This window comes from Eleutherodactylus coqui, chromosome 3, assembly GCF_035609145.1.
Source record: "Eleutherodactylus coqui strain aEleCoq1 chromosome 3, aEleCoq1.hap1, whole genome shotgun sequence".
Lineage (NCBI taxonomy): Eukaryota > Metazoa > Chordata > Amphibia > Anura > Eleutherodactylidae > Eleutherodactylus > Eleutherodactylus coqui.
The window spans coordinates 8,078,170-8,105,737 of NC_089839.1; the positions used below are offsets into that span (position 1 = coordinate 8,078,170).

General features: G+C 51.3%; 1 protein-coding gene across 1 annotated transcript; it reads left to right on the forward strand.

Moving 5' to 3' along the window:
• LOC136619685 (filaggrin-2-like) lies at positions 1 to 27,445 on the forward strand. Its single transcript, XM_066594450.1, has 4 exons — positions 1 to 172; positions 25,328 to 25,595; positions 25,852 to 26,716; positions 27,125 to 27,445. Exons 1-4 carry the CDS (start codon positions 1 to 3, stop codon positions 27,443 to 27,445), a joined length of 1,626 nt encoding a protein of 541 aa, XP_066450547.1.
• Positions 27,446 to 27,568: the final 123 nt, after the last annotated feature.

The window sequence follows — 27,568 nt, forward strand, 5'->3', positions numbered from 1 at the left end:
ATGGACACGCTGTCCCCTGCACGCTTCCACGTTCTGTGGTCATGTGACAATCACATGACCCCTGTAGCGAGTTCCTGGCCTCAGCGATCATATGTTCGCCGTGTGACCATAGAATGTGGGAATGATCAGAGGACAGCGCGCCCATTACAGCTTCCGTGGAGCAACAAGGGAGGTGAGCATCTGCAGGTGTTTTTTTTTATTAAATACAAGGCGACGTTGGGGGCAAACGGGAGCATAATTACCAAAAGGGGGCATCATTTCTAAAAGGGGTAATAGTGAATGGAGACAAAAAAGGCAGTATTACAGAGTGGAGGTAAAAGGGGGTATTATTACTGAGCGGGGCAGTTTTATTATAAGTAGCACTTACTATGGGGACAGAACTACTGTGTGGGGTATCAAAGGTGGCATTTTTACCATCTTGGGTACTATGAATGTGGGGATTGTGTAAAGGTGCAGATAATGTAGGGAGGGTGATAGAAAAGCAAGGAGCCAAATATGTCTGTGTATCAAATTCCACAGAGACAAGTTGTGGCTGCGAGAAGTCGTCATAGCGGTCTGGGCCAGATACAGAAGAATAGAGTAACTGAATGACTCCAGTTAGAGAGGATGTCACCAGTGATCACTGGGTATAACAGTACTTTCATCACTCAGATGGTCTGCAGAGCACCTGTAGAGCTGGTATCTACCGTTATATGTGCCATAGCAGATTTATTGCCGCATGTGTGATACACGCTGCAAAGGGGCCGCTGAGACTCTGTTGCTCAAACCTGGAGCCGTCCCTGTCAGGGCCCGATATCACTATTATACACTGATAAACAACTGCGGGGTAAAATATCATGGGGATTTAGTTCTGAGAAACAGACAAACCGCACAACATGGGAGGGCAGCACCTCGTGAACCGGAGATAAGAGCTGCTGTCTACAGATAAAGCGGAATCTGCTGCCGCTGCACATCCTGCGTCCGGGGGCTGTCACATCCGCAGATCGCCATAATGCTGCTGTGTGATGTGCAGCAAAGGCAAAGAGCACAACTCAGTACTTGGTGCAAAATGACACACTGACACTTGGGGGACGGGATAATGACACGCTGACACTTGGGGGACGGGATAATGACACGCTGATACTTGGGGGACGGGATAATGACACGCTGATACTTGGGGGACAGGATAATGACACGCTGATACTTGGGAGACGGGATAATGACACGCTGACACTTGGGGGATGGGATAATGACAGGCTGATAGTTGGGAGACAGGATAATGACACACTGACACTTGGGGGACGGGATAATGACACGCTGACACTTGGGGGACGGGATAATGACACGCTGATACTTGGGGGACGGGATAATGACACGCTGATACTTGGGGGACAGGATAATGACACGCTGATACTTGGGAGACGGGATAATGACACGCTGACACTTGGGGGATGGGATAATGACAGGCTGATAGTTGGGAGACAGGATAATGACACGCTGATACTTGGGAGACGGGATAATGACACGCTGACACTTGGGGGATGGGATAATGACAGGCTGATAGTTGGGAGACAGGATAATGACAGGCTGACACTTGGGGGACAGGATAATGACACGCTGACACTTGGGGGATGGGATAATGACAGGCTGATAGTTGGGAGACAGGATAATGACACGCTGACACTTGGGGGATGGGATAATGACACGCTGACACTTGGGGGGCAGGATAATGACACGCTGATACTTGGGAGACAGGATAATGACACGCTGATACTTGGGGGACGGGATAATGACACGCTGACACTTGGGGGACAGGATAATGACACGCTGACACTTGGGGGACGGGATAATGACACGCTGATACTTGGGGGACGGGGAAAAGACACGCTGATACTTGGGGGACAGGATAATGACACGCTGACACTTGGGGGACGGGATAATGACACACTAATACTTGGGGGACGGGATAATGACACGCTGATACTTCGGGGAAGGGATAATGACACGCTGACACTTGGGGGACAGGATAATGACACGCTGACACTTGGGGGACGGGATAATGACACGCTGATACTTGGGGGACAAGATAATGACACGCTCACACTTGGGGGACGGGATAATGACACGCTGACACTTGGGGGACGGGATAATGACACGCTGATACTTGGGGGACGGGATAATGACAAGCTGACACTTGGAGGACAGGATAATGACACGCTGATACTTGGGGGACAGGATAATGATACGCTGATACTTGGGGGACGGGATAATGACACGCTTAGACTTGGGGGACGGGATAATGACACACTGATACTTGGGGGACAGGATAATGATACGCTGACACTTGGGGGACAGGATAATGATACGCTGACACTTGGGGGACAGGATAATGATACGCTGATACTTGGGGGACAGGATAATGATACGCTGACACTTGGGGGACAGGATAATGACATGCTGATACTTGGGGGACAGGATAATGATACGCTGACACTTGGGGGACGGGATAATGACACGCTGACACTTGGGGGACAGGATAATGACATGCTGATACTTGGGGGACAGGATAATGATACGCTGATACTTGGGGGACAGGATAATGATACGCTGACACTTGGGAGACAGGATAATGACACGCTGACACTTGGGGGATGGGATAATGACATACTGACACTTTGGGGACGGGATAATGACACACTGACACTTGGAGCACGGGATAATGACAGGCTGATACTTGGGGGACAGGATAATGACACGCTGATACTTGGGGGACAGGATAATGACACATTGACACTTCGAGGACGGGATATTGACGCGCTGACACTGGGGGGACAGGATAATGACACGCTGATACTTGGGGGACGGGATAATGACACGCTGATACTTGGGGGATGGGATAATGACACGCTGACACTTGGGGGATGGGATAATGACACGTTGACACTTCGAGGACGGGATATTGACGCGCTGATACTTGGGGGACAGGATAATGACACGCTGATACTTGGGGGATGGGATAATGACACGCTGACACTTGGGGGACAGGATAATGACACGCTGATACTTGGGGGACAGGATAATGACACACTGATACTTGGGGGACAGGATAATGATACGCTGACACTTGGGGAACGGGATAATGACATGCTGATACTTGGGGGACGGGATAATGACACGCTGACACTTGGGGGACAGGATAATGACATGCTGACACTTGGGCGACCGGATAATGACACGCTGACACTTGGGGGACAGGATAATGACATGCTGACACTTGGGGGACGGGATAATGACACGCTGACACTTGGGGGACAGGATAATGATACGCTGACACTTGGGGGACAGGGTAATGACACACTGACACTTGGGGGACGGGATAATGACAAGCTGACACTTGGAGGACGGGATAATGACAAGCTGACACTTGGAGGACGGGATGATGACACGCTGACACTTGGGGGACGGGATAATGACACGCTGATACTTGGGGGATGGGATAGAGACACGCTGATACTTGGGAGACGGGATAATGACACGCTGATACTTGGGGGACGGGATAATGACACGCTGACACTTGGGGGACGGGATAATGACACGCTGACACTTGGGGGATGGGATAATGACAAGCTGACACTTGGAGGACGGGATAATGACGCGCTGATACTTGGGGGACGGGATAATGACACGCTGACACTTGGGGGACGGGATAATGACAAGCTGACACTTGGAGGACGGGATAATGATACACTGATGCTTGGGGGACAGGATAATGACACGCTGACACTTGGGGGATGGGATAATGACACGCTGATACTTGGGGGACGGGATAATGACACGCTGACACTTGGGGGACAGGATAATGACACGCTGACACTTGGGGGACAGGATAAGGACACGCTGATACTTGGGGGATGGGATAATGACACGCTGATACTTGGGGGACGGGATAATGACACGCTGATACTTGGGGGATGGGATAATGACACGCTGAGACTTGGGGGACGGGATAATGACACGCTGACACTTGGGGGACAGGATAATGACAAGCTGACACTTGGGGGACGGGATGATGACACGCTGATACTTGGGGGATGGGATAATGACACGCTGATACTTGGGGGACGGAATAATGACAAGCTGATACTTGGGGGACGGGATAATGACACGCTGATACTTGGGGGACGGGATAATGACAGGCTGACACTTGGGGGACGGAATAATGACAAGCTGATACTTGGGGGACGGGATAATGACACGCTGATACTTGGGGGACAGGATAATGACACGCTGATACTTGGGGGACGGAATAATGACAAGCTGATACTTGGGGGACGGGATAATGACACGCTGATACTTGGGGGACAGGATAATGACACGCTGATACTTGGGGGACGGGATAATGACACGCTGATACTTGGGGGACGGGATAATGACACGCTGACACTTGGAGGATGGAATAATGACACGCTGATGCTTGGGGGACAGGATAATGACACGCTGATACTTGGGGGATGGGATAATGACACGCTGAGACTTGGGGGACAGGATAATGACACGCTGATACTTGGGGGATGGGATAATGACACGCTGATACTTGGGGGACGGAATAATGACAAGCTGACACTTGGGGGACGGGATAATGACACGCTGATGCTTGGGGGACAGGATAATGACACGCTGATACTTGGGGGATGGGATAATGACACGCTGAGACTTGGGGGACAGGATAATGACACGCTGACACTTGGGGGACAGGATAATGACAGGCTGACACTTGGGGGACGGGATAATGACACGCTGACACTTGGGGGACGGGATGATGACACGCTGATACTTGGGGGATGGGATAATGACACGCTGATACTTGGGGGACGGAATAATGACAAGCTGACACTTGGAGGACGGAATAATGACACGCTGACACTTGGGGGACGGGATAATGACACACTGATACTGGGGGGATGGGATAATGACACGCTGATGCTTGGGGGACAGGATAATGACACGGTGATACTTGGGAGACGGGATAATGACACGCTGACACTTGGGGGACTGGATAATGACACGCTGATACTTGGGGACGGGATAATGACACGCTGATACTTGGGGGACTGGATAATGATACGCCGATACTTGGGGGACGGGATAATGACACGCTGACACTTGGGGGATGGGACAATAACACACTGATACTTAGGGGACAGGATAATGACACGCTGATACTTGGGGGACGGGATAATCACACGCTGATACTTGGGGGATGGGATAATAACATGCTGACACTTGGGGGATGGGATAATGACACGCTGATACTTGGGGGACGGGATAATGACACGCTGATGCTTGGGGGGCAGGATAATGACACGCTGACACTTGGGGGGCAGGATAATGACACGCTGACACTTGGGGGACGGGATAATGACACGCTGACTTTTGGGGGACAGGATAATGACATCCTGACACTTGGGGGACAGGATAATGACAGGCTGACACTTGGGGGACGGGATAAAGACACGCTGATACTTGGGGGATGGGATAATGACACGCTGATACTCGGGGGACAGGATAATGACACGCTGATACTTGGGGGATGGGATAAAGACACGCTGATACTTGGGGGATGGGATAATGACACGCTGATACTCGGGGGACAGGATAATGACACGCTGATACTTGGGGGACGGGATAATGACACGCTGACACTTGAGGAACAGGAAAATGACACGCTGACACTTGGGGGGACGGAATAATGACACGCCGACACTTGGGGGACGGGATAATGACACGCTGATACTTGGGGGACAGGATAATGACACGCTGACACTTGGGGGACGATATAATGACACGCTGACAATTGGGGGACGGGATGATGACATACTGACACTTAAGGTCAGGATAATGACACGCTGACACCTGGGGGACGGGATAATGACACGCTGACACTTGGGGGGCGGGATAATGACACGCTGACACTTGGGGGACAGGATAATGACACGCCGACACTTGGGGGGACGGAATAATGACACGCCGACACTTGGGGGACGGGATAATGACACGCTGATACTTGGGGGACAGGATAATGACACGCTGACACTTGGGGGATGGGATAATGACACGCTGACACTTGGGGGAAAGGATAATGACACACTGACACTTGGGGGGACGGGATAATGACACGCTGACATTTGGGGGACGGGATAATGACCCACTGACACTTGGGGGACGGGATAATGACACGCTGACACTTGGTGGACAGGATAATGACACGCTGACACTTGGGGGGACGGAATAATGACACGCTGACACTTGGGGGACGGGATAATGACACGCTGATACTTTGGGGACGGGATAATCACACGCTGACACTTGGGGCACAGGATAATAACACGCCGACACTTGGGGGGCGGGATAATGACACGCTGACACTTGGGGGACGGGATAATGACACGCTGACACTTGGGGGGACAGGATAATGACACGCTGACACTTGGGGGGACGGGATAATGACACGCTGACACTTGGGGGACAGGATAATGACACACCGACACTTGGGGGCGGGATAATGATGGGCTGATACTTGGGGGACGGGATAATGACACGCTGACACTTAGGGGGACAGGATAATGATACGCTGACACTTGGGGGGACGGAATAATGACACGCTGACACTTGGGGGACGGGATAATGACACGCTGATACTTTGGGGACGGGATAATCACACGCTGACACTTGGGGGACAGGATAATGACACGCCGACACTTGGGGGGCGGGATAATGACACGCTGACACTTGGGGGACGGGATAATGACACGCTGACACTTGGGGGGACAGGATAATGACACGCTGACACTTGGGGGGACGGGATAATGACACGCTGACACTTGGGGGACAGGATAATGACACGCCGACACTTGGGGGGACGGGATAATGACACGCTGACACTTGGGGACGGGATAATGACACGCTGACACTTGGGGGGACAGGATAATGACACGCTGACACTTGGGGACGGGATAATGACACGCTGACACTTGGGGGGACAGGATAATGACACGCTGACACTTGGGGGGACGGGATAATGACACGCTGATACTTGGGGACGGGATAATGACACGCTGACACTTGGGGGACAGGATAATGACACGCTGACACTTGGGGGGACGGGATAATGACACGCTGATACTTGGGCGACAGGATAATGACAGGATGACACTTGGGGGATGGGATAATGACACGCTGACACTTGGGGGGATGGGATAATGACACGCTGACACTTGGGGGACGGGATAATGACACGCTGACACTTGGGGGACGGGATAATGATGGGCTGACACTTGGGGGACGGGATAATGACACGCTGACACTTGGGGTACCGGATAATGACACGCTGACACTTGGGGGACAGGATAATGACAGGATGACACTTGGGGGACGGGATAATGACACTCTGATACTTGGGGGACGGAATAATGACAAGCTGATACTTGGGGGACGGGATAATGACACGCTGATACTTGGGGGACAGGATAATGACAGGATGACACTAGGGGGACGGGATAATGACACTCTGATACTTGGGGGACGGGATAATGACACGCTGATACTTGGAGGACGGGATAATGATGCACTGATGCTTGGGGGACAGGATAATGACACGCTGACACTTGGGGGATGGGATAATGACACGCTGATACTTGGGGGACGGGATAATGACACGCTGACACTTGGGGGACAGGATAATGACACGCTGACACTTGGGGGACAGGATAAGGACACGCTGATACTTGGGGGATGGGATAATGACACGCTGATACTTGGGGGACGGGATAATGACACGCTGATACTTGGGGGATGGGATAATGACACGCTGAGACTTGGGGGATGGGATAATGACACGCTGACACTTGGGGGACAGGATAATGACAAGCTGACACTTGGGGGACGGGATGATGACACGCTGATACTTGGGGGATGGGATAATGACACGCTGATACTTGGGGGACGGAATAATGACAAGCTGATACTTGGGGGACGGGATAATGACACGCTGATACTTGGGGGACAGGATAATGTCACGCTGATACTTGGGGGACGGGATAATGACAGGCTGACACTTGGGGGACGGAATAATGACAAGCTGATACTTGGGGGACGGGATAATGACACGCTGATACTTGGGGGACAGGATAATGACACGCTGATACTTGGGGGACGGAATAATGACAAGCTGATACTTGGGGGACGGGATAATGACACGCTGATGCTTGGGGGGCAGGATAATGACACGCTGACACTTGGGGGGCAGGATAATGACACGCTGACACTTGGGGGACGGGATAATAACACGCTGACATTTGGGGGACAGGATAATGACATCCTGACACTTGGGGGACAGGATAATGACAGGCTGACACTTGGGGGAGGGGATAAAGACACGCTGATACTTGGGGGATGGGATAATGACACGCTGATACTCGGGGGACAGGATAATGACACGCTGATACTTGGGGGACAGGATAATGACACGCTGACACTTGGGGGACGGGATAATGACACGCTGACACTTGAGGAACAGGAAAATGACACGCTGACACTTGGGGGGACGGAATAATGACACGCCGACACTTGGGGGACGGGATAATGACACGCTGATACTTGGGGGACAGGATAATGACACGCTGACACTTGGGGGACGATATAATGAAACGCTGACAATTGGGGGACGGGATGATGACATACTGACACTTAAGGTCAGGATAATGACACGCTGACACCTGGGGGACGGGATAATGACACGCTGACACTTGGGGGGCGGGATAATGACACGCTGACACTTGGGGGACAGGATAATGACACGCCGACACTTGGGGGGACGGAATAATGACACGCCGACACTTGGGGGACGGGATAATGACACGCTGATACTTGGGGGACAGGATAATGACACGCTGACACTTGGGGGATGGGATAATGACACGCTGACACTTGGGGGAAAGGATAATGACACACTGACACTTGGGGGGACGGGATAATGACACGCTGACATTTGGGGGACGGGATAATGACCCACTGACACTTGGGGGACGGGATAATGACACGCTGACACTTGGTGGACAGGATAATGACACGCTGACACTTGGGGGGACGGAATAATGACACGCTGACACTTGGGGGACGGGATAATGACACGCTGATACTTTGGGGACGGGATAATCACACGCTGACACTTGGGGCACAGGATAATGACACGCCGACACTTGGGGGGCGGGATAATGACACGCTGACACTTGGGGGACGGGATAATGACACGCTGACACTTGGGGGGACAGGATAATGACACGCTGACACTTGGGGGGACGGGATAATGACACGCTGACACTTGGGGGACAGGATAATGACACACCGACACTTGGGGGCGGGATAATGATGGGCTGATACTTGGGGGACGGGATAATGACACGCTGACACTTAGGGGGACAGGATAATGATACGCTGACACTTGGGGGGACGGAATAATGACACGCTGACACTTGGGGGACGGGATAATGACACGCTGATACTTTGGGGACGGGATAATGACACGCTGACACTTGGGGGACAGGATAATGACACGCTGACACTTGGGGGACAGGATAAGGACACGCTGATACTTGGGGGATGGGATAATGACACGCTGATACTTGGGGGACGGGATAATGACACGCTGATACTTGGGGGATGGGATAATGACACGCTGAGACTTGGGGGACGGGATAATGACACGCTGACACTTGGGGGACAGGATAATGACAAGCTGACACTTGGGGGACGGGATGATGACACGCTGATACTTGGGGGATGGGATAATGACACGCTGATACTTGGGGGACGGAATAATGACAAGCTGATACTTGGGGGACGGGATAATGACACGCTGATACTTGGGGGACAGGATAATGTCACGCTGATACTTGGGGGACGGGATAATGACAGGCTGACACTTGGGGGACGGAATAATGACAAGCTGATACTTGGGGGACGGGATAATGACACGCTGATACTTGGGGGACAGGATAATGACACGCTGATACTTGGGGGACGGAATAATGACAAGCTGATACTTGGGGGACGGGATAATGACACGCTGATACTTGGGGGACAGGATAATGACACGCTGATACTTGGGGGACGGGATAATGACACGCTGATACTTGGGGGACGGGATAATGACACGCTGACACTTGGAGGATGGAATAATGACACGCTGATGCTTGGGGGACAGGATAATGACACGCTGATACTTGGGGGATGGGATAATGACACGCTGAGACTTGGGGGACAGGATAATGACACGCTGATACTTGGGGGATGGGATAATGACACGCTGATACTTGGGGGACGGAATAATGACAAGCTGACACTTGGGGGACGGGATAATGACACGCTGATGCTTGGGGGACAGGATAATGACACGCTGATACTTGGGGGATGGGATAATGACACGCTGAGACTTGGGGGACAGGATAATGACACGCTGACACTTGGGGGACAGGATAATGACAGGCTGACACTTGGGGGACGGGATAATGACACGCTGACACTTGGGGGACGGGATGATGACACGCTGATACTTGGGGGATGGGATAATGACAGGATGACACTTGGGGGACAGGATAATGATACGCTGATACTTAGGGGACAGGATAATGACACGCTGATACTTGGGGGATGGGATAATGACACGCTGATACTTGGGGGACGGAATAATGACAAGCTGACACTTGGAGGACGGAATAATGACACGCTGACACTTGGGGGACGGGATAATGACACACTGATACTGGGGGGATGGGATAATGACACGCTGATGCTTGGGGGACAGGATAATGACACGGTGATACTTGGGAGACGGGATAATGACACGCTGACACTTGGGGGACTGGATAATGACACGCTGATACTTGGGGACGGGATAATGACACGCTGATACTTGGGGGACTGGATAATGATACGCCGATACTTGGGGGACGGGATAATGACACGCTGACACTTGGGGGATGGGACAATAACACACTGATACTTAGGGGACAGGATAATGACACGCTGATACTTGGGGGACGGGATAATCACACGCTGATACTTGGGGGATGGGATAATAACATGCTGACACTTGGGGGATGGGATAATGACACGCTGATACTTGGGGGACGGGATAATGACACGCTGATGCTTGGGGGGCAGGATAATGACACGCTGACACTTGGGGGGCAGGATAATGACACGCTGACACTTGGGGGACGGGATAATGACACGCTGACTTTTGGGGGACAGGATAATGACATCCTGACACTTGGGGGACAGGATAATGACAGGCTGACACTTGGGGGACGGGATAAAGACACGCTGATACTTGGGGGATGGGATAATGACACGCTGATACTCGGGGGACAGGATAATGACACGCTGATACTTGGGGGACGGGATAAAGACACGCTGATACTTGGGGGATGGGATAATGACACGCTGATACTCGGGGGACAGGATAATGACACGCTGATACTTGGGGGACGGGATAATGACACGCTGACACTTGAGGAACAGGAAAATGACACGCTGACACTTGGGGGGACGGAATAATGACACGCCGACACTTGGGGGACGGGATAATGACACGCTGATACTTGGGGGACAGGATAATGACACGCTGACACTTGGGGGACGATATAATGACACGCTGACAATTGGGGGACGGGATGATGACATACTGACACTTAAGGTCAGGATAATGACACGCTGACACCTGGGGGACGGGATAATGACACGCTGACACTTGGGGGGCGGGATAATGACACGCTGACACTTGGGGGACAGGATAATGACACGCCGACACTTGGGGGGACGGAATAATGACACGCCGACACTTGGGGGACGGGATAATGACACGCTGATACTTGGGGGACAGGATAATGACACGCTGACACTTGGGGGATGGGATAATGACACGCTGACACTTGGGGGAAAGGATAATGACACACTGACACTTGGGGGGACGGGATAATGACACGCTGACATTTGGGGGACGGGATAATGACCCACTGACACTTGGGGGACGGGATAATGACACGCTGACACTTGGTGGACAGGATAATGACACGCTGACACTTGGGGGGACGGAATAATGACACGCTGACACTTGGGGGACGGGATAATGACACGCTGATACTTTGGGGACGGGATAATCACACGCTGACACTTGGGGCACAGGATAATAACACGCCGACACTTGGGGGGCGGGATAATGACACGCTGACACTTGGGGGACGGGATAATGACACGCTGACACTTGGGGGGACAGGATAATGACACGCTGACACTTGGGGGGACGGGATAATGACACACTGACACTTGGGGGACAGGATAATGACACACCGACACTTGGGGGCGGGATAATGATGGGCTGATACTTGGGGGACGGGATAATGACACGCTGACACTTAGGGGGACAGGATAATGATACGCTGACACTTGGGGGGACGGAATAATGACACGCTGACACTTGGGGGACGGGATAATGACACGCTGATACTTTGGGGACGGGATAATCACACGCTGACACTTGGGGGACAGGATAATGACACGCCGACACTTGGGGGGCGGGATAATGACACGCTGACACTTGGGGGACGGGATAATGACACGCTGACACTTGGGGGGACAGGATAATGACACGCTGACACTTGGGGGGACGGGATAATGACACGCTGACACTTGGGGGACAGGATAATGACACGCCGACACTTGGGGGGACGGGATAATGACACGCTGACACTTGGGGACGGGATAATGACACGCTGACACTTGGGGGGACAGGATAATGACACGCTGACACTTGGGGACGGGATAATGACACGCTGACACTTGGGGGGACAGGATAATGACACGCTGACACTTGGGGGGACGGGATAATGACACGCTGATACTTGGGGACGGGATAATGACACGCTGACACTTGGGGGACAGGATAATGACACGCTGACACTTGGGGGGACGGGATAATGACACGCTGATACTTGGGCGACAGGATAATGACAGGATGACACTTGGGGGATGGGATAATGACACGCTGACACTTGGGGGGATGGGATAATGACACGCTGACACTTGGGGGACGGGATAATGACACGCTGACACTTGGGGGACGGGATAATGATGGGCTGACACTTGGGGGACGGGATAATGACACGCTGACACTTGGGGTACCGGATAATGACACGCTGACACTTGGGGGACAGGATAATGACAGGATGACACTTGGGGGACGGGATAATGACACTCTGATACTTGGGGGACGGAATAATGACAAGCTGATACTTGGGGGACGGGATAATGACACGCTGATACTTGGGGGACAGGATAATGACAGGATGACACTAGGGGGACGGGATAATGACACTCTGATACTTGGGGGACGGGATAATGACACGCTGATACTTGGAGGACGGGATAATGATGCACTGATGCTTGGGGGACAGGATAATGACACGCTGACACTTGGGGGATGGGATAATGACACGCTGATACTTGGGGGACGGGATAATGACACGCTGACACTTGGGGGACAGGATAATGACACGCTGACACTTGGGGGACAGGATAAGGACACGCTGATACTTGGGGGATGGGATAATGACACGCTGATACTTGGGGGACGGGATAATGACACGCTGATACTTGGGGGATGGGATAATGACACGCTGAGACTTGGGGGATGGGATAATGACACGCTGACACTTGGGGGACAGGATAATGACAAGCTGACACTTGGGGGACGGGATGATGACACGCTGATACTTGGGGGATGGGATAATGACACGCTGATACTTGGGGGACGGAATAATGACAAGCTGATACTTGGGGGACGGGATAATGACACGCTGATACTTGGGGGACAGGATAATGTCACGCTGATACTTGGGGGACGGGATAATGACAGGCTGACACTTGGGGGACGGAATAATGACAAGCTGATACTTGGGGGACGGGATAATGACACGCTGATACTTGGGGGACAGGATAATGACACGCTGATACTTGGGGGACGGAATAATGACAAGCTGATACTTGGGGGACGGGATAATGACACGCTGATGCTTGGGGGGCAGGATAATGACACGCTGACACTTGGGGGGCAGGATAATGACACGCTGACACTTGGGGGACGGGATAATAACACGCTGACATTTGGGGGACAGGATAATGACATCCTGACACTTGGGGGACAGGATAATGACAGGCTGACACTTGGGGGAGGGGATAAAGACACGCTGATACTTGGGGGATGGGATAATGACACGCTGATACTCGGGGGACAGGATAATGACACGCTGATACTTGGGGGACGGGATAATGACACGCTGACACTTGAGGAACAGGAAAATGACACGCTGACACTTGGGGGGACGGAATAATGACACGCCGACACTTGGGGGACGGGATAATGACACGCTGATACTTGGGGGACAGGATAATGACACGCTGACACTTGGGGGACGATATAATGACACGCTGACAATTGGGGGACGGGATGATGACATACTGACACTTAAGGTCAGGATAATGACACGCTGACACCTGGGGGACGGGATAATGACACGCTGACACTTGGGGGGCGGGATAATGACACGCTGACACTTGGGGGACAGGATAATGACACGCCGACACTTGGGGGGACGGAATAATGACACGCCGACACTTGGGGGACGGGATAATGACACGCTGATACTTGGGGGACAGGATAATGACACGCTGACACTTGGGGGATGGGATAATGACACGCTGACACTTGGGGGAAAGGATAATGACACACTGACACTTGGGGGGACGGGATAATGACACGCTGACATTTGGGGGACGGGATAATGACCCACTGACACTTGGGGGACGGGATAATGACACGCTGACACTTGGTGGACAGGATAATGACACGCTGACACTTGGGGGGACGGAATAATGACACGCTGACACTTGGGGGACGGGATAATGACACGCTGATACTTTGGGGACGGGATAATCACACGCTGACACTTGGGGCACAGGATAATGACACGCCGACACTTGGGGGGCGGGATAATGACACGCTGACACTTGGGGGACGGGATAATGACACGCTGACACTTGGGGGGACAGGATAATGACACGCTGACACTTGGGGGGACGGGATAATGACACGCTGACACTTGGGGGACAGGATAATGACACACCGACACTTGGGGGCGGGATAATGATGGGCTGATACTTGGGGGACGGGATAATGACACGCTGACACTTAGGGGGACAGGATAATGATACGCTGACACTTGGGGGGACGGAATAATGACACGCTGACACTTGGGGGACGGGATAATGACACGCTGATACTTTGGGGACGGGATAATCACACGCTGACACTTGGGGGACAGGATAATGACACGCCGACACTTGGGGGGCGGGATAATGACACGCTGACACTTGGGGGACGGGATAATGACACGCTGACACTTGGGGGGACAGGATAATGACACGCTGACACTTGGGGGGACGGGATAATGACACGCTGACACTTGGGGGACAGGATAATGACACGCCGACACTTGGGGGGACGGGATAATGACACGCTGACACTTGGGGACGGGATAATGACACGCTGACACTTGGGGGGACAGGATAATGACACGCTGACACTTGGGGACGGGATAATGACACGCTGACACTTGGGGGGACAGGATAATGACACGCTGACACTTGGGGGGACGGGATAATGACACGCTGATACTTGGGGACGGGATAATGACACGATGACACTTGGGGGACAGGATAATGACACGCTGACACTTGGGGGGACGGGATAATGACACGCTGATACTTGGGCGACAGGATAATGACAGGATGACACTTGGGGGATGGGATAATGACACGCTGACACTTGGGGGGATGGGATAATGACACGCTGACACTTGGGGGACGGGATAATGACACGCTGACACTTGGGGGACGGGATAATGATGGGCTGACACTTGGGGGACGGGATAATGACACGCTGACACTTGGGGTACCGGATAATGACACGCTGACACTTGGGGGACAGGATAATGACAGGATGACACTTGGGGGACGGGATAATGACACTCTGATACTTGGGGGACGGAATAATGACAAGCTGATACTTGGGGGACGGGATAATGACACGCTGATACTTGGGGGACAGGATAATGACAGGATGACACTAGGGGGACGGGATAATGACACTCTGATACTTGGGGGACGGGATAATGACACGCTGATACTTGGAGGACGGGATAATGATGCACTGATGCTTGGGGGACAGGATAATGACACGCTGACACTTGGGGGATGGGATAATGACACGCTGATACTTGGGGGACGGGATAATGACACGCTGACACTTGGGGGACAGGATAATGACACGCTGACACTTGGGGGACAGGATAAGGACACGCTGATACTTGGGGGATGGGATAATGACACGCTGATACTTGGGGGACGGGATAATGACACGCTGATACTTGGGGGATGGGATAATGACACGCTGAGACTTGGGGGATGGGATAATGACACGCTGACACTTGGGGGACAGGATAATGACAAGCTGACACTTGGGGGACGGGATGATGACACGCTGATACTTGGGGGATGGGATAATGACACGCTGATACTTGGGGGACGGAATAATGACAAGCTGATACTTGGGGGACGGGATAATGACACGCTGATACTTGGGGGACAGGATAATGTCACGCTGATACTTGGGGGACGGGATAATGACAGGCTGACACTTGGGGGACGGAATAATGACAAGCTGATACTTGGGGGACGGGATAATGACACGCTGATACTTGGGGGACAGGATAATGACACGCTGATACTTGGGGGACGGAATAATGACAAGCTGATACTTGGGGGACGGGATAATGACACGCTGATACTTGGGGGACAGGATAATGACACGCTGATACTTGGGGGACCGGATAATGACACGCTGATACTTGGGGGACGGGATAATGACACGCTGACACTTGGAGGACGGAATAATGACACGCTGATGCTTGGGGGACAGGATAATGATACGCTGATACTTGGGGGACGGGATAATGACACGCTGAGACTTGGGGGACAGGATAATGACACGCTGATACTTGGGGGATGGGATAATGACACGCTGATACTTGGGGGACGGAATAATGACAAGCTGACACTTGGGGGACGGGATAATGACACGCTGATGCTTGGGGGACAGGATAATGACACGCTGATACTTGGGGGATGGGATAATGACACGCTGAGACTTGGGGGACAGGATAATGACACGCTGACACTTGGGGGACAGGATAATGACAGGCTGACACTTGGGGGACGGGATAATGACACGCTGACACTTGGGGGACGGGATGATGACACGCTGATACTTGGGGGATGGGATAATGACACGCTGATACTTGGGGGACGGGATAATGACAGGCTGATACTTGGGGGATGGGATAATGACACGCTGATACTTGGGGGACGGAATAATGACAAGCTGACACTTGGAGGACGGAATAATGACACGCTGACACTTGGGGGACGGGATAATGACACACTGATACTTGGGGGATGGGATAATGACACGCTGATACTTGGGGGACGGAATAATGACAAGCTGACACTTGGAGGACGGAATAATGACACGCTGACACTTGGGGGACGGGATAATGACACACTGATACTGGGGGGATGGGATAATGACACGCTGATGCTTGGGGGACAGGATAATGACACGGTGATACTTGGGAGACGGGATAATGACACGCTGACACTTGGGGGACTGGATAATGACACGCTGATACTTGGGGACGGGATAATGACACGCTGATAGTTGGGGGACGGGATAATGATACGCTGATACTTGGGGGACGGGATAATGACACGCTGACACTTGGGGGATGGGATAATAACACACTGATACTTAGGGGACAGGATAATGACACGCTGATACTTGGGGGACGGGATAATCACACGCTGATACTTGGGGGATGGGATAATGACATGCTGACACTTGGGGGATGGGATAATGACACGCTGATACTTGGGGGACGGGATAATGACACGCTGATGCTTGGGGGGCAGGATAATGACACGCTGACACTTGGGGGGCAGGATAATGACACGCTGACACTTGGGGGACGGGATAATAACACGCTGACATTTGGGGGACAGGATAATGACATCCTGACACTTGGGGGACAGGATAATGACAGGCTGACACTTGGGGGAGGGGATAAAGACACGCTGATACTTGGGGGATGGGATAATGACACGCTGATACTCGGGGGACAGGATAATGACACGCTGATACTTGGGGGACGGGATAATGACACGCTGACACTTGAGGAACAGGAAAATGACACGCTGACACTTGGGGGGACGGAATAATGACACGCCGACACTTGGGGGACGGGATAATGACACGCTGATACTTGGGGGACAGGATAATGACACGCTGACACTTGGGGGACGATATAATGACACGCTGACAATTGGGGGACGGGATGATGACATACTGACACTTAAGGTCAGGATAATGACACGCTGACACCTGGGGGACGGGATAATGACACGCTGACACTTGGGGGGCGGGATAATGACACGCTGACACTTGGGGGACAGGATAATGACACGCCGACACTTGGGGGGACGGAATAATGACACGCCGACACTTGGGGGACGGGATAATGACACGCTGATACTTGGGGGACAGGATAATGACACGCTGACACTTGGGGGATGGGATAATGACACGCTGACACTTGGGGGAAAGGATAATGACACACTGACACTTGGGGGGACGGGATAATGACACGCTGACATTTGGGGGACGGGATAATGACCCACTGACACTTGGGGGACGGGATAATGACACGCTGACACTTGGTGGACAGGATAATGACACGCTGACACTTGGGGGACGATATAATGACACGCTGACAATTGGGGGACGGAATAATGACACGCTGACACTTGGGGGACGGGATAATGACACGCTGATACTTTGGGGACGGGATAATCACACGCTGACACTTGGGGCACAGGATAATGACACGCCGACACTTGGGGGGCGGGATAATGACACGCTGACACTTGGGGGACGGGATAATGACACGCTGACACTTGGGGGGACAGGATAATGACACGCTGACACTTGGGGGGACGGGATAATGACACGCTGACACTTGGGGGACAGGATAATGACACACCGACACTTGGGGGCGGGATAATGATGGGCTGATACTTGGGGGACGGGATAATGACACGCTGACACTTAGGGGGACAGGATAATGATACGCTGACACTTGGGGGGACGGAATAATGACATGCTGACACTTGGGGGACAGGATAATGACACACTGACACTTGGGGGACGGGATAATGACACGCTGATACTTTGGGGACGGAATAATCACACGCTGACACTTGGGGGACAGGATAATGACACGCCGACACTTGGGGGGCGGGATAATGACACGCTGACACTTGGGGGACGGGATAATGACACGCTGACACTTGGGGGGACAGGATAATGACACGCTGACACTTGGGGGGACGGGATAATGACACGCTGACACTTGGGGGACAGGATAATGACACACCGACACTTGGGGGCGGGATAATGATGGGCTGATACTTGGGGGACGGAATAATGACACGCTGACACTTAGGGGGACAGGATAATGATACGCTGACACTTGGGGGGACGGAATAATGACATGCTGACACTTGGGGGACAGGATAATGACACACTGACACTTGGGGGACGGGATAATGACACGCTGATACTTTGGGGACGGAATAATCACACGCTGACACTTGGGGGACAGGATAATGACACGCCGACACTTGGGGGGCGGGATAATGACACGCTGACACTTGGGGGACAGGATAATGACACACTGACACTTGGGGGACGGGATAATGACACGCTGACACTTGGGGGACAGGATAATGACACGCTGACACTTGGGGGACAGGATAATGACACACTGACACTTGGGGGACGGGATAATGACACGCTGATACTTTGGGGACGGGATAATCACACGCTGACACTTGGGGGACAGGATAATGACACGCCGACACTTGGGGGGCGGGATAATGACACGCTGACACTTGGGGGACGGGATAATGACACGCTGACACTTGGGGGGACAGGATAATGACACGCTGACACTTGGGGGGACGGGATAATGACACGCTGACACTTGGGGGACAGGATAATGACACGCCGACACTTGGGGGGACGGGATAATGACACGCTGACACTTGGGGACGGGATAATGACACGCTGACACTTGGGGGGACAGGATAATGACACGCTGACACTTGGGGACGGGATAATGACACGCTGACACTTGGGGGGACAGGATAATGACACGCTGACACTTGGGGGGACGGGATAATGACACGCTGATACTTGGGGACGGGATAATGACACGCTGACACTTGGGGGGACAGGATAATGACACGCTGACACTTGGGGGGACGGGATAATGACACGCTGATACTTGGGCGACAGGATAATGACAGGATGACACTTGGGGGATGGGATAATGACACGCTGACACTTGGGGGGATGGGATAATGACACGCTGACACTTGGGGGACGGGATAATGATGGGCTGACACTTGGGGTACCGGATAATGACACGCTGACACTTGGGGGACAGGATAATGACAGGATGACACTTGGGGGACGGGATAATGACACTCTGATACTTGGGGGACGGAATAATGACAAGCTGATACTTGGGGGACGGGATAATGACACGCTGATACTTGGGGGACAGGATAATGACAGGATGACACTAGGGGGACGGGATAATGACACTCTGATACTTGGGGGACGGGATAATGACACGCTGATACTTGGAGGACGGGATAATGACAAGCTGATACTTGGGGCACAGGACAGTGACACACTGACACTTGGGGGACAGGATAATGACACGCTGACACTTGGGGGACGGGATAATGACACGCTGATGCTTGGGGGACTGGATAATGACAGGCCGACACTTGGGGGACTGAATAATGACAGGCTGACACTTGGGGGATGGGATAATGGCACGCTTACACTTGAGGGATGGGATAATGGCACGCTGATACTTGGGGGACAGGATAATGACACGCTGACACTTGGGGACGATATAATGACACACTGACACTTGGGGGATGGGATAATGACAGGCTGACACTTGAGGACGATATAATGACATACTGACACTTGGGGTCAGGATAATGAAACGCTGACACTTGGGGATGGGATAATGACACGCTGACACTTGGGGGATGGGATAATGACACGCTGACACTTGGGGGACAGGATAATGACACGCTGACACTTGGGGGACGGGATAATGACATGCTGATACTTGGGGGACGGGATAATGACAGGCTGACACTTGGGGGACGGGATAATGACACGCTGACACTTGGGGGGCGGGATAATGACACGCTGACACTTGGGGGACAGGATAATGACACGCTGACGCTTGGGGGGCGGGATAATGACACGCTGACACTTGGAGGACAGGTTAATGACACGCTGACGCTTGGGGGGACGGGATAATGACACGCTGACACTTGGGGGACGGGATAATGACACGCTGACATTTGGGGGACGGGATAATGACACGCTGACACTTAGGGGACCGGATAATGACACGCTGATACTTGGGGGACTGGATAATGACACGCTGACACTTGGGGGACGGGATAATGACACGCTGACACTTGGGGGGACTGAACAAAGGGACCTTTAGCGGGTGCAGAGTAGCAGTTATATGCGAGCCATGTTGCCAGAGGGAACCCAAAAGCCCCCACTTCTGCATAGGGCAACACCAGATCAAGGCAGATGGGGCCCTGGTACAGATTCTTCTTTGGGGCCCCAGAGTTTCCGCTTTGATCCCTGCTTCTGCACACATCAGTCGCTCCCCCGTCTCCTGCTACAAGTGTATGTCTGTCCCTGTTATGGAATAAACCAGTAGGACGTGGCGGTAGCTGTGTGATGATGAGGGGCGCGGGTTAATTAATACATTATTACCTGGGTTTTCTACCTGATTACAATTTTCCATCCTTCTGTATGTTTCAGTGTATCGATTCCAGGCAGCATAATTACATTTCCACAGTCAGTTATTGCCTCAGACGCTCGTTATGAAGTGCAAATGACTTTATGACTCTGTTATTGTTTGACTCTGAAGTGGAAATAGGGTCAATTGATTTTTCGTGGTGACTTGACTTGCAGCGCCATCCGCTTATCACTTCTCCTATCTGTTTGCTCACCAGCACTTTGTACATTCAAGTGCTTAATTGTTCTGTCTGTTACTTATTGTCTGACAACCTCCAATTGAAACTGATGGGACAAATGATTTACTGTATTCTACCTAGTATAGGCTTGAGGGGGCGGAGCATGAAACCAAAGAGAAAATCCTTGTATCATGTACTGCCCCCTCAGGCCACACTAGGTATAGCAGTATCAGTTTCACCAACACCTTTATCAAGTGTCAGAAAAGCTAAAGCTGATAACAGAGGCCAAAAGCAATAAAAAAGGATTTTGGGGGTATGTCAAAAGCAAAAGAAAAGTCAAAGATGCTATAGGATGCTTACAGGATGAAAATGGTGAATTGGTTAAGAATGATGTTAAGAAGGCCGAACATTTAAATTCCTATTTTGTATCTGTTTTCTCTCAGAAAGTAGATGGAACATTAACTAATCTTCCCTGTGCTACTAGGGGAATAAAAGAATGTAGACTATCTATAAGCAGAGAGATGAGACGGTGAGGGAACACTAAACTAACTTAAATGAATTCAAGTCTCAAGGTCCAGATGAATTAAATCCTAGGATACTAAAGGAAGCAGCGGAGGTAATTGCTGAACCACTCGCCACAATCTTTGAAACTTTCTGGAGAACATGAGAAGTCCCAGAAGATTGGAAAAGGGCAAATGTTGTCCCTATCTTCAAAAAAGGGAAGAAGGTGGATCCAGGAAACTACAGACCTGTGAGCCTGACTTCTATATCGGGAAAGAGCTTTGAATAAATTATCAAACAGCATGTATGCAAATACTTGGATGAATATGGAGTAATTAACCAGAGCTAGCATGGGTTTGTAACAAACAAGTCATGCCAGATGAATCTAATTTCCTTCTATGACAGAATCCCCGACTGGGTTGATCAGGGAAATGCAGTGGATATAGTATATCTTGACTTTAGTAAAGCATCTCATACCATACTTATTGAAAAAATGACCAACTATGGGATTGACAAGGCAACTGTTAGGTGGATTCACGACTGGCTGAATGATCGTACACAAAGAGTGGTCATAAATTGCTGCACATCCAAGTGGAAGAATGTATCAAGTGGGGTACCACAAGGCTCTGTCCTAGGCCCAGTGTTGGTCAACATTTTTATAAATGATCTGGAGGAGGGAATTGATGGGAAACTGATCAAATTTGCCGACGACACAAAGCTAGGAGGGATAACTAACACTAGGGAAGAGAGAGAGAGAGGATTCAAAAAGATCTAGAAAAACTTGCACAGTGGGCAGCGACTAACAGAATGGTATTTAACAAGGAGAAATGCAAAGTCCTACATCTGGGCAAGAAAAATTAAGAAAGCACATACAGAATGGGAGGAATTGGGCTAAGCTGCAGCACATGTGAAAAAGACTTGGGTATACTAATAGATCATAGACTGAACATGAGTCAACAATGTGATGCAGCAGTCAAAAAGGCAAACACAATTCTGGGATGTATTAAGAGAAGCATAGAGTCTAGATCACGTGAGGTCATTATCCCCCTCTTCCTTAGTCAGACCTCATCTGGAATACTGGGTCCAGTTCTGGGCACCCCACTTTATAACAGGCATAGACAAACTGGAGCAAGTTCAGAGAAGAGTTACCAAGATGGTGAGCGGTCTGCAAATCATGTCCTATGAGGAACAGTTAAAGGATCTGGAATTGTTTAGCTTGCAGAAGAGAAGACTGAGAGGAGACTTAGGCCTCATGTCCACGGGGAAAATCAGGCCCGCTACGGATTCTACATGGAGAATCCGTAGCGGGTCCCCCCTGCCCCGCGGACATGAGCGCTTAAAATAAGAATTAACTCACCCGCAACGGACCGGGCAGGTCTTCTCCTCTTCACGGCCGGATCTTCTTTCTTCGGCCGGCGGATGTGCTCAGCATGCCGGCTGCGTGCCGCACGCATGCGCCCGGCACATCCGCCGTGCTGAAGAAAGAAGATCCGGCCGTGAAGAAGAGAAGAACTGCCCGGTCTGCTGCGGGTAAGTTATTCTTATTTTAGATCTCCCGCGGATCCGGACGGCTTCCATAGGCTTCAATAGAAGCCTGCAGGAGCCGTCCGCGCGGGAGACCCGCACCAAATGGAGCATGTCTGGATTTTTTCATGCTCCATTTTTTTTTTAAATCACTTTTATTGACCATCCGCGGGTATTTATCTACCTGTGGGTGGTCAATGCATCCCTATGGGGTGTGGATCCGAATGCGGGTGATCCGCTGCGGATTTTAAATGCTATTTTGCCCGTGGACATGAGGCCTTAATAGCGGTCTACAAATATCTGAAGGGCTGTCACAGTGCAGAGGGATCAGCCCTATTCTCATCTGCACAAGAAAAGACTAAAAGCAATGGGATGAAACTGAAATGGAGGAGACACAAATTAGATATTAGACAGTGAGAAGGATCAATGAGTGGAACAGGTTACCACAGGAGGTGGTGAGTTCTCCTTCAATGGTAGAGATCAAACAAAGGCTTGACAGACATCTGTCTGGGATGATTTAGTAATCCTGCACTGAGCAGGGGGTTGGACCCGATGCCCCCGGAGGACCTGATGACCCTCGAGGTCCTTTCCAACTCTACCCTTCTATGATTCTATGAATACAGGGTACACCTTTTGCTTAGAGTGTCCATTCAACCTGTTCCTGCAAGAGGGCGTACATATTTGTATTGTATATACTGTATAAATGATCACAAAACTGCAAGTTCAGGTTCCCTACGGGGACTAATAGAAAAAATTGGAAAAATAAGTTGAATTAAAACCTTAAAAAAATATGTAAAAACTTTTTTTTAAATTTCCCCATTTAAAAAAAAAAGATCTAACGAATAAAAAAAATAAACATCATTGGCGCTGGCACTATATTTCTAAGACAATATTTGTTCTGGATGGTGAACATCATAATAGAACAGAATCCCAAAACTGCAGTTTTTTTGGTCACATCGCCTCTCAAAAATAGTTAAACAAAAAAATAATCAAAAATTCCTATTAAAAGTACAAATAGAAACTACTGGCCGTCACACAGAGATCAAGCCGTCACACAGAGAACAAGCCGTCACACAGAGAACAAGCCGTCACACAGAGAACAAGTCGTCACACAGAGAACAAGCCGTCACACAGAGAACAAGCCGTCACACAGAGAACAAGCCGTCACACAGAGAACAAGCCGTCACACAGAGAACAAGCCGTCACACAGAGAACAAGTCGTCACACAGAGAACAAGCGGTCTCACAGAGAACAAGCCGTCACACAGAGAACAAGAGGTCACACAGAGAACAAGCCGTCACACAGAGAACAAGCCGTCACACAGAGAACAAGCCGTCACACAGAGAACAAGCCGTCACACAGAGAACAAGTCGTCACACAGAGAACAAGCGGTCTCACAGAGAACAAGCCGTCACACAGAGAACAAGTCGTCACACAGAGAACAAGCGGTCTCACAGAGAACAAGCCGTCACACAGAGAACAAGTCGTCACACAGAGAACAAGCGGTCTCACAGAGAACAAGCGGTCTCACAGAGAACAAGCCGTCACACAGAGAACAAGTCGTCACACAGAGAACAAGCGGTCTCACAGAGAACAAGCCGTCACACAGAGAACAAGCCGTCACACAGAGAACAAGCCGTCACACAGAGAACAAGCCGTCACACAGAGAACAAGCCGTCACACAGAGAACAAGCCGTCACACAGAGAACAAGCCGTCACACAGAGAACAAGCCGTCACACAGAGAACAAGCCGTCACACAGAGAACAAGCCGTCACACAGACAACAAGAGGTCACACAGAGAACAAGCCGTCACACAGAGAACAAGCCGTTACACAGAGAACAAGAGGTCACACAGAGAACAAGCGGTCTCACAGAGAACAAGCCGTCACACAGAGAACAAGAGGTCACACAGAGAACAAGCCGTCACACAGAGAACAAGCCGTCACACAGAGAACAAGCCGTCACACAGAGAACAAGCCGTCACACAGAGAACAAGCCGTCACACAGAGAACAAGCCGTCACACAGACAACAAGCCGTCACACAGACAACAAGCCGTCACACAGAGAACAAGCCGTCACACAGAGAACAAGCCTTCACATAGTGAACAAGCCATCACACAGACAACAAGCCTTCACATAGTGAACAAGCCGTCACACAGAGAACAAGCCGTCACACAGAGAACAAGCCGTCACACAGAGAACAAGCCGTCACACAGAGAACAAGCAGTCACACAGAGAACAAGCCGTCACACAGAGAACAAGCCGTCACACAGAGAACAAGCCGTCACACAGAGAACAAGCCGTCACACAGAGAACAAGCCGTCACACAGAGAACAAGCCGTCACACAGAGAACAAGCCTTCACACAGAGAACAAGCCGTCACACAGAGAACAAGCCGTCACACAGAGAACAAGCCTTCACACAGAGAACAAGCCGTCACACAGAGAACAAGCCGTCACACAGAGAACAAGCCTTCACACAGAGAACAAGCCGTCACACAGAGAACAAGCCGTCACACAGAGAACAAGCCTTCACACAGAGAACAAGCCGTCACACAGAGAACAAGCCTTCACACAGAGAACAAGCCGTCACACAGAGAACAAGCCGTCACACAGAGAACAAGCCGTCACACAGAGAACAAGCCTTCACACAGAGAACAAGCCGTCACACAGAGAACAAGCCGTCACACAGAGAACAAGCCGTCACATAGAGAACAAGCCGTCACACAGAGAACAAGCCGTCACACAGAGAACAAGCCGTCACACAGAGAACAAGCCGTCACACAGAGAACAAGCCTTCACACAGAGAACAAGCCGTCACACAGAGAACAAGCCTTCACACAGAGAACAAGCCGTCACACAGAGAACAAGCCGTCACACAGAGAACAAGCCGTCACACAGCGAACAAGCCGTCACACAGAGAACAAGCCGTCACACAGAGAACAAGCCGTCACACAGAGAACAAGCCGACACACAGAGAACAAACCGTCACACAGAGAACAAGCCGTCACACAGAGAACAAGCCGTCACACAGAGAACAAGCCGTCACACAGAGAACAAACCGTCACACAGCACCTTTAATTGGAACATAGAAGACCTATGGATTCAGAACAAAAGGGTTTTATAAGCAGTAAAAAACATGGAAAAATACGGTATAAACGTAGTAGCGCCGTAATCGCGCTGACTTGCAAAATAATGTTAACAAGCCATTATATTACACTACGAATGCTGGAAGAACGCAACCCAAAGA

What these genes read in the sequence shown, in the direction of transcription:
- LOC136619685 (XM_066594450.1), top strand. Translation starts at nt 1, where the DNA reads ATGGACACGCTGTCCCCTGCACGCTTCCACGTTCTGTGGTCATGTGAC. An exon ending in CGTCACACAGAGAACAAGAG is followed by an intron (nt 25,596 to 25,851) that starts GTCACACAGAGA and finishes GCGGTCTCACAG; the next exon opens with AGAACAAGCCGTCACACAGA. An exon ending in CGTCACACAGAGAACAAGCC is followed by an intron (nt 26,717 to 27,124) that starts GTCACACAGAGA and finishes GCCTTCACACAG; the next exon opens with AGAACAAGCCGTCACACAGA.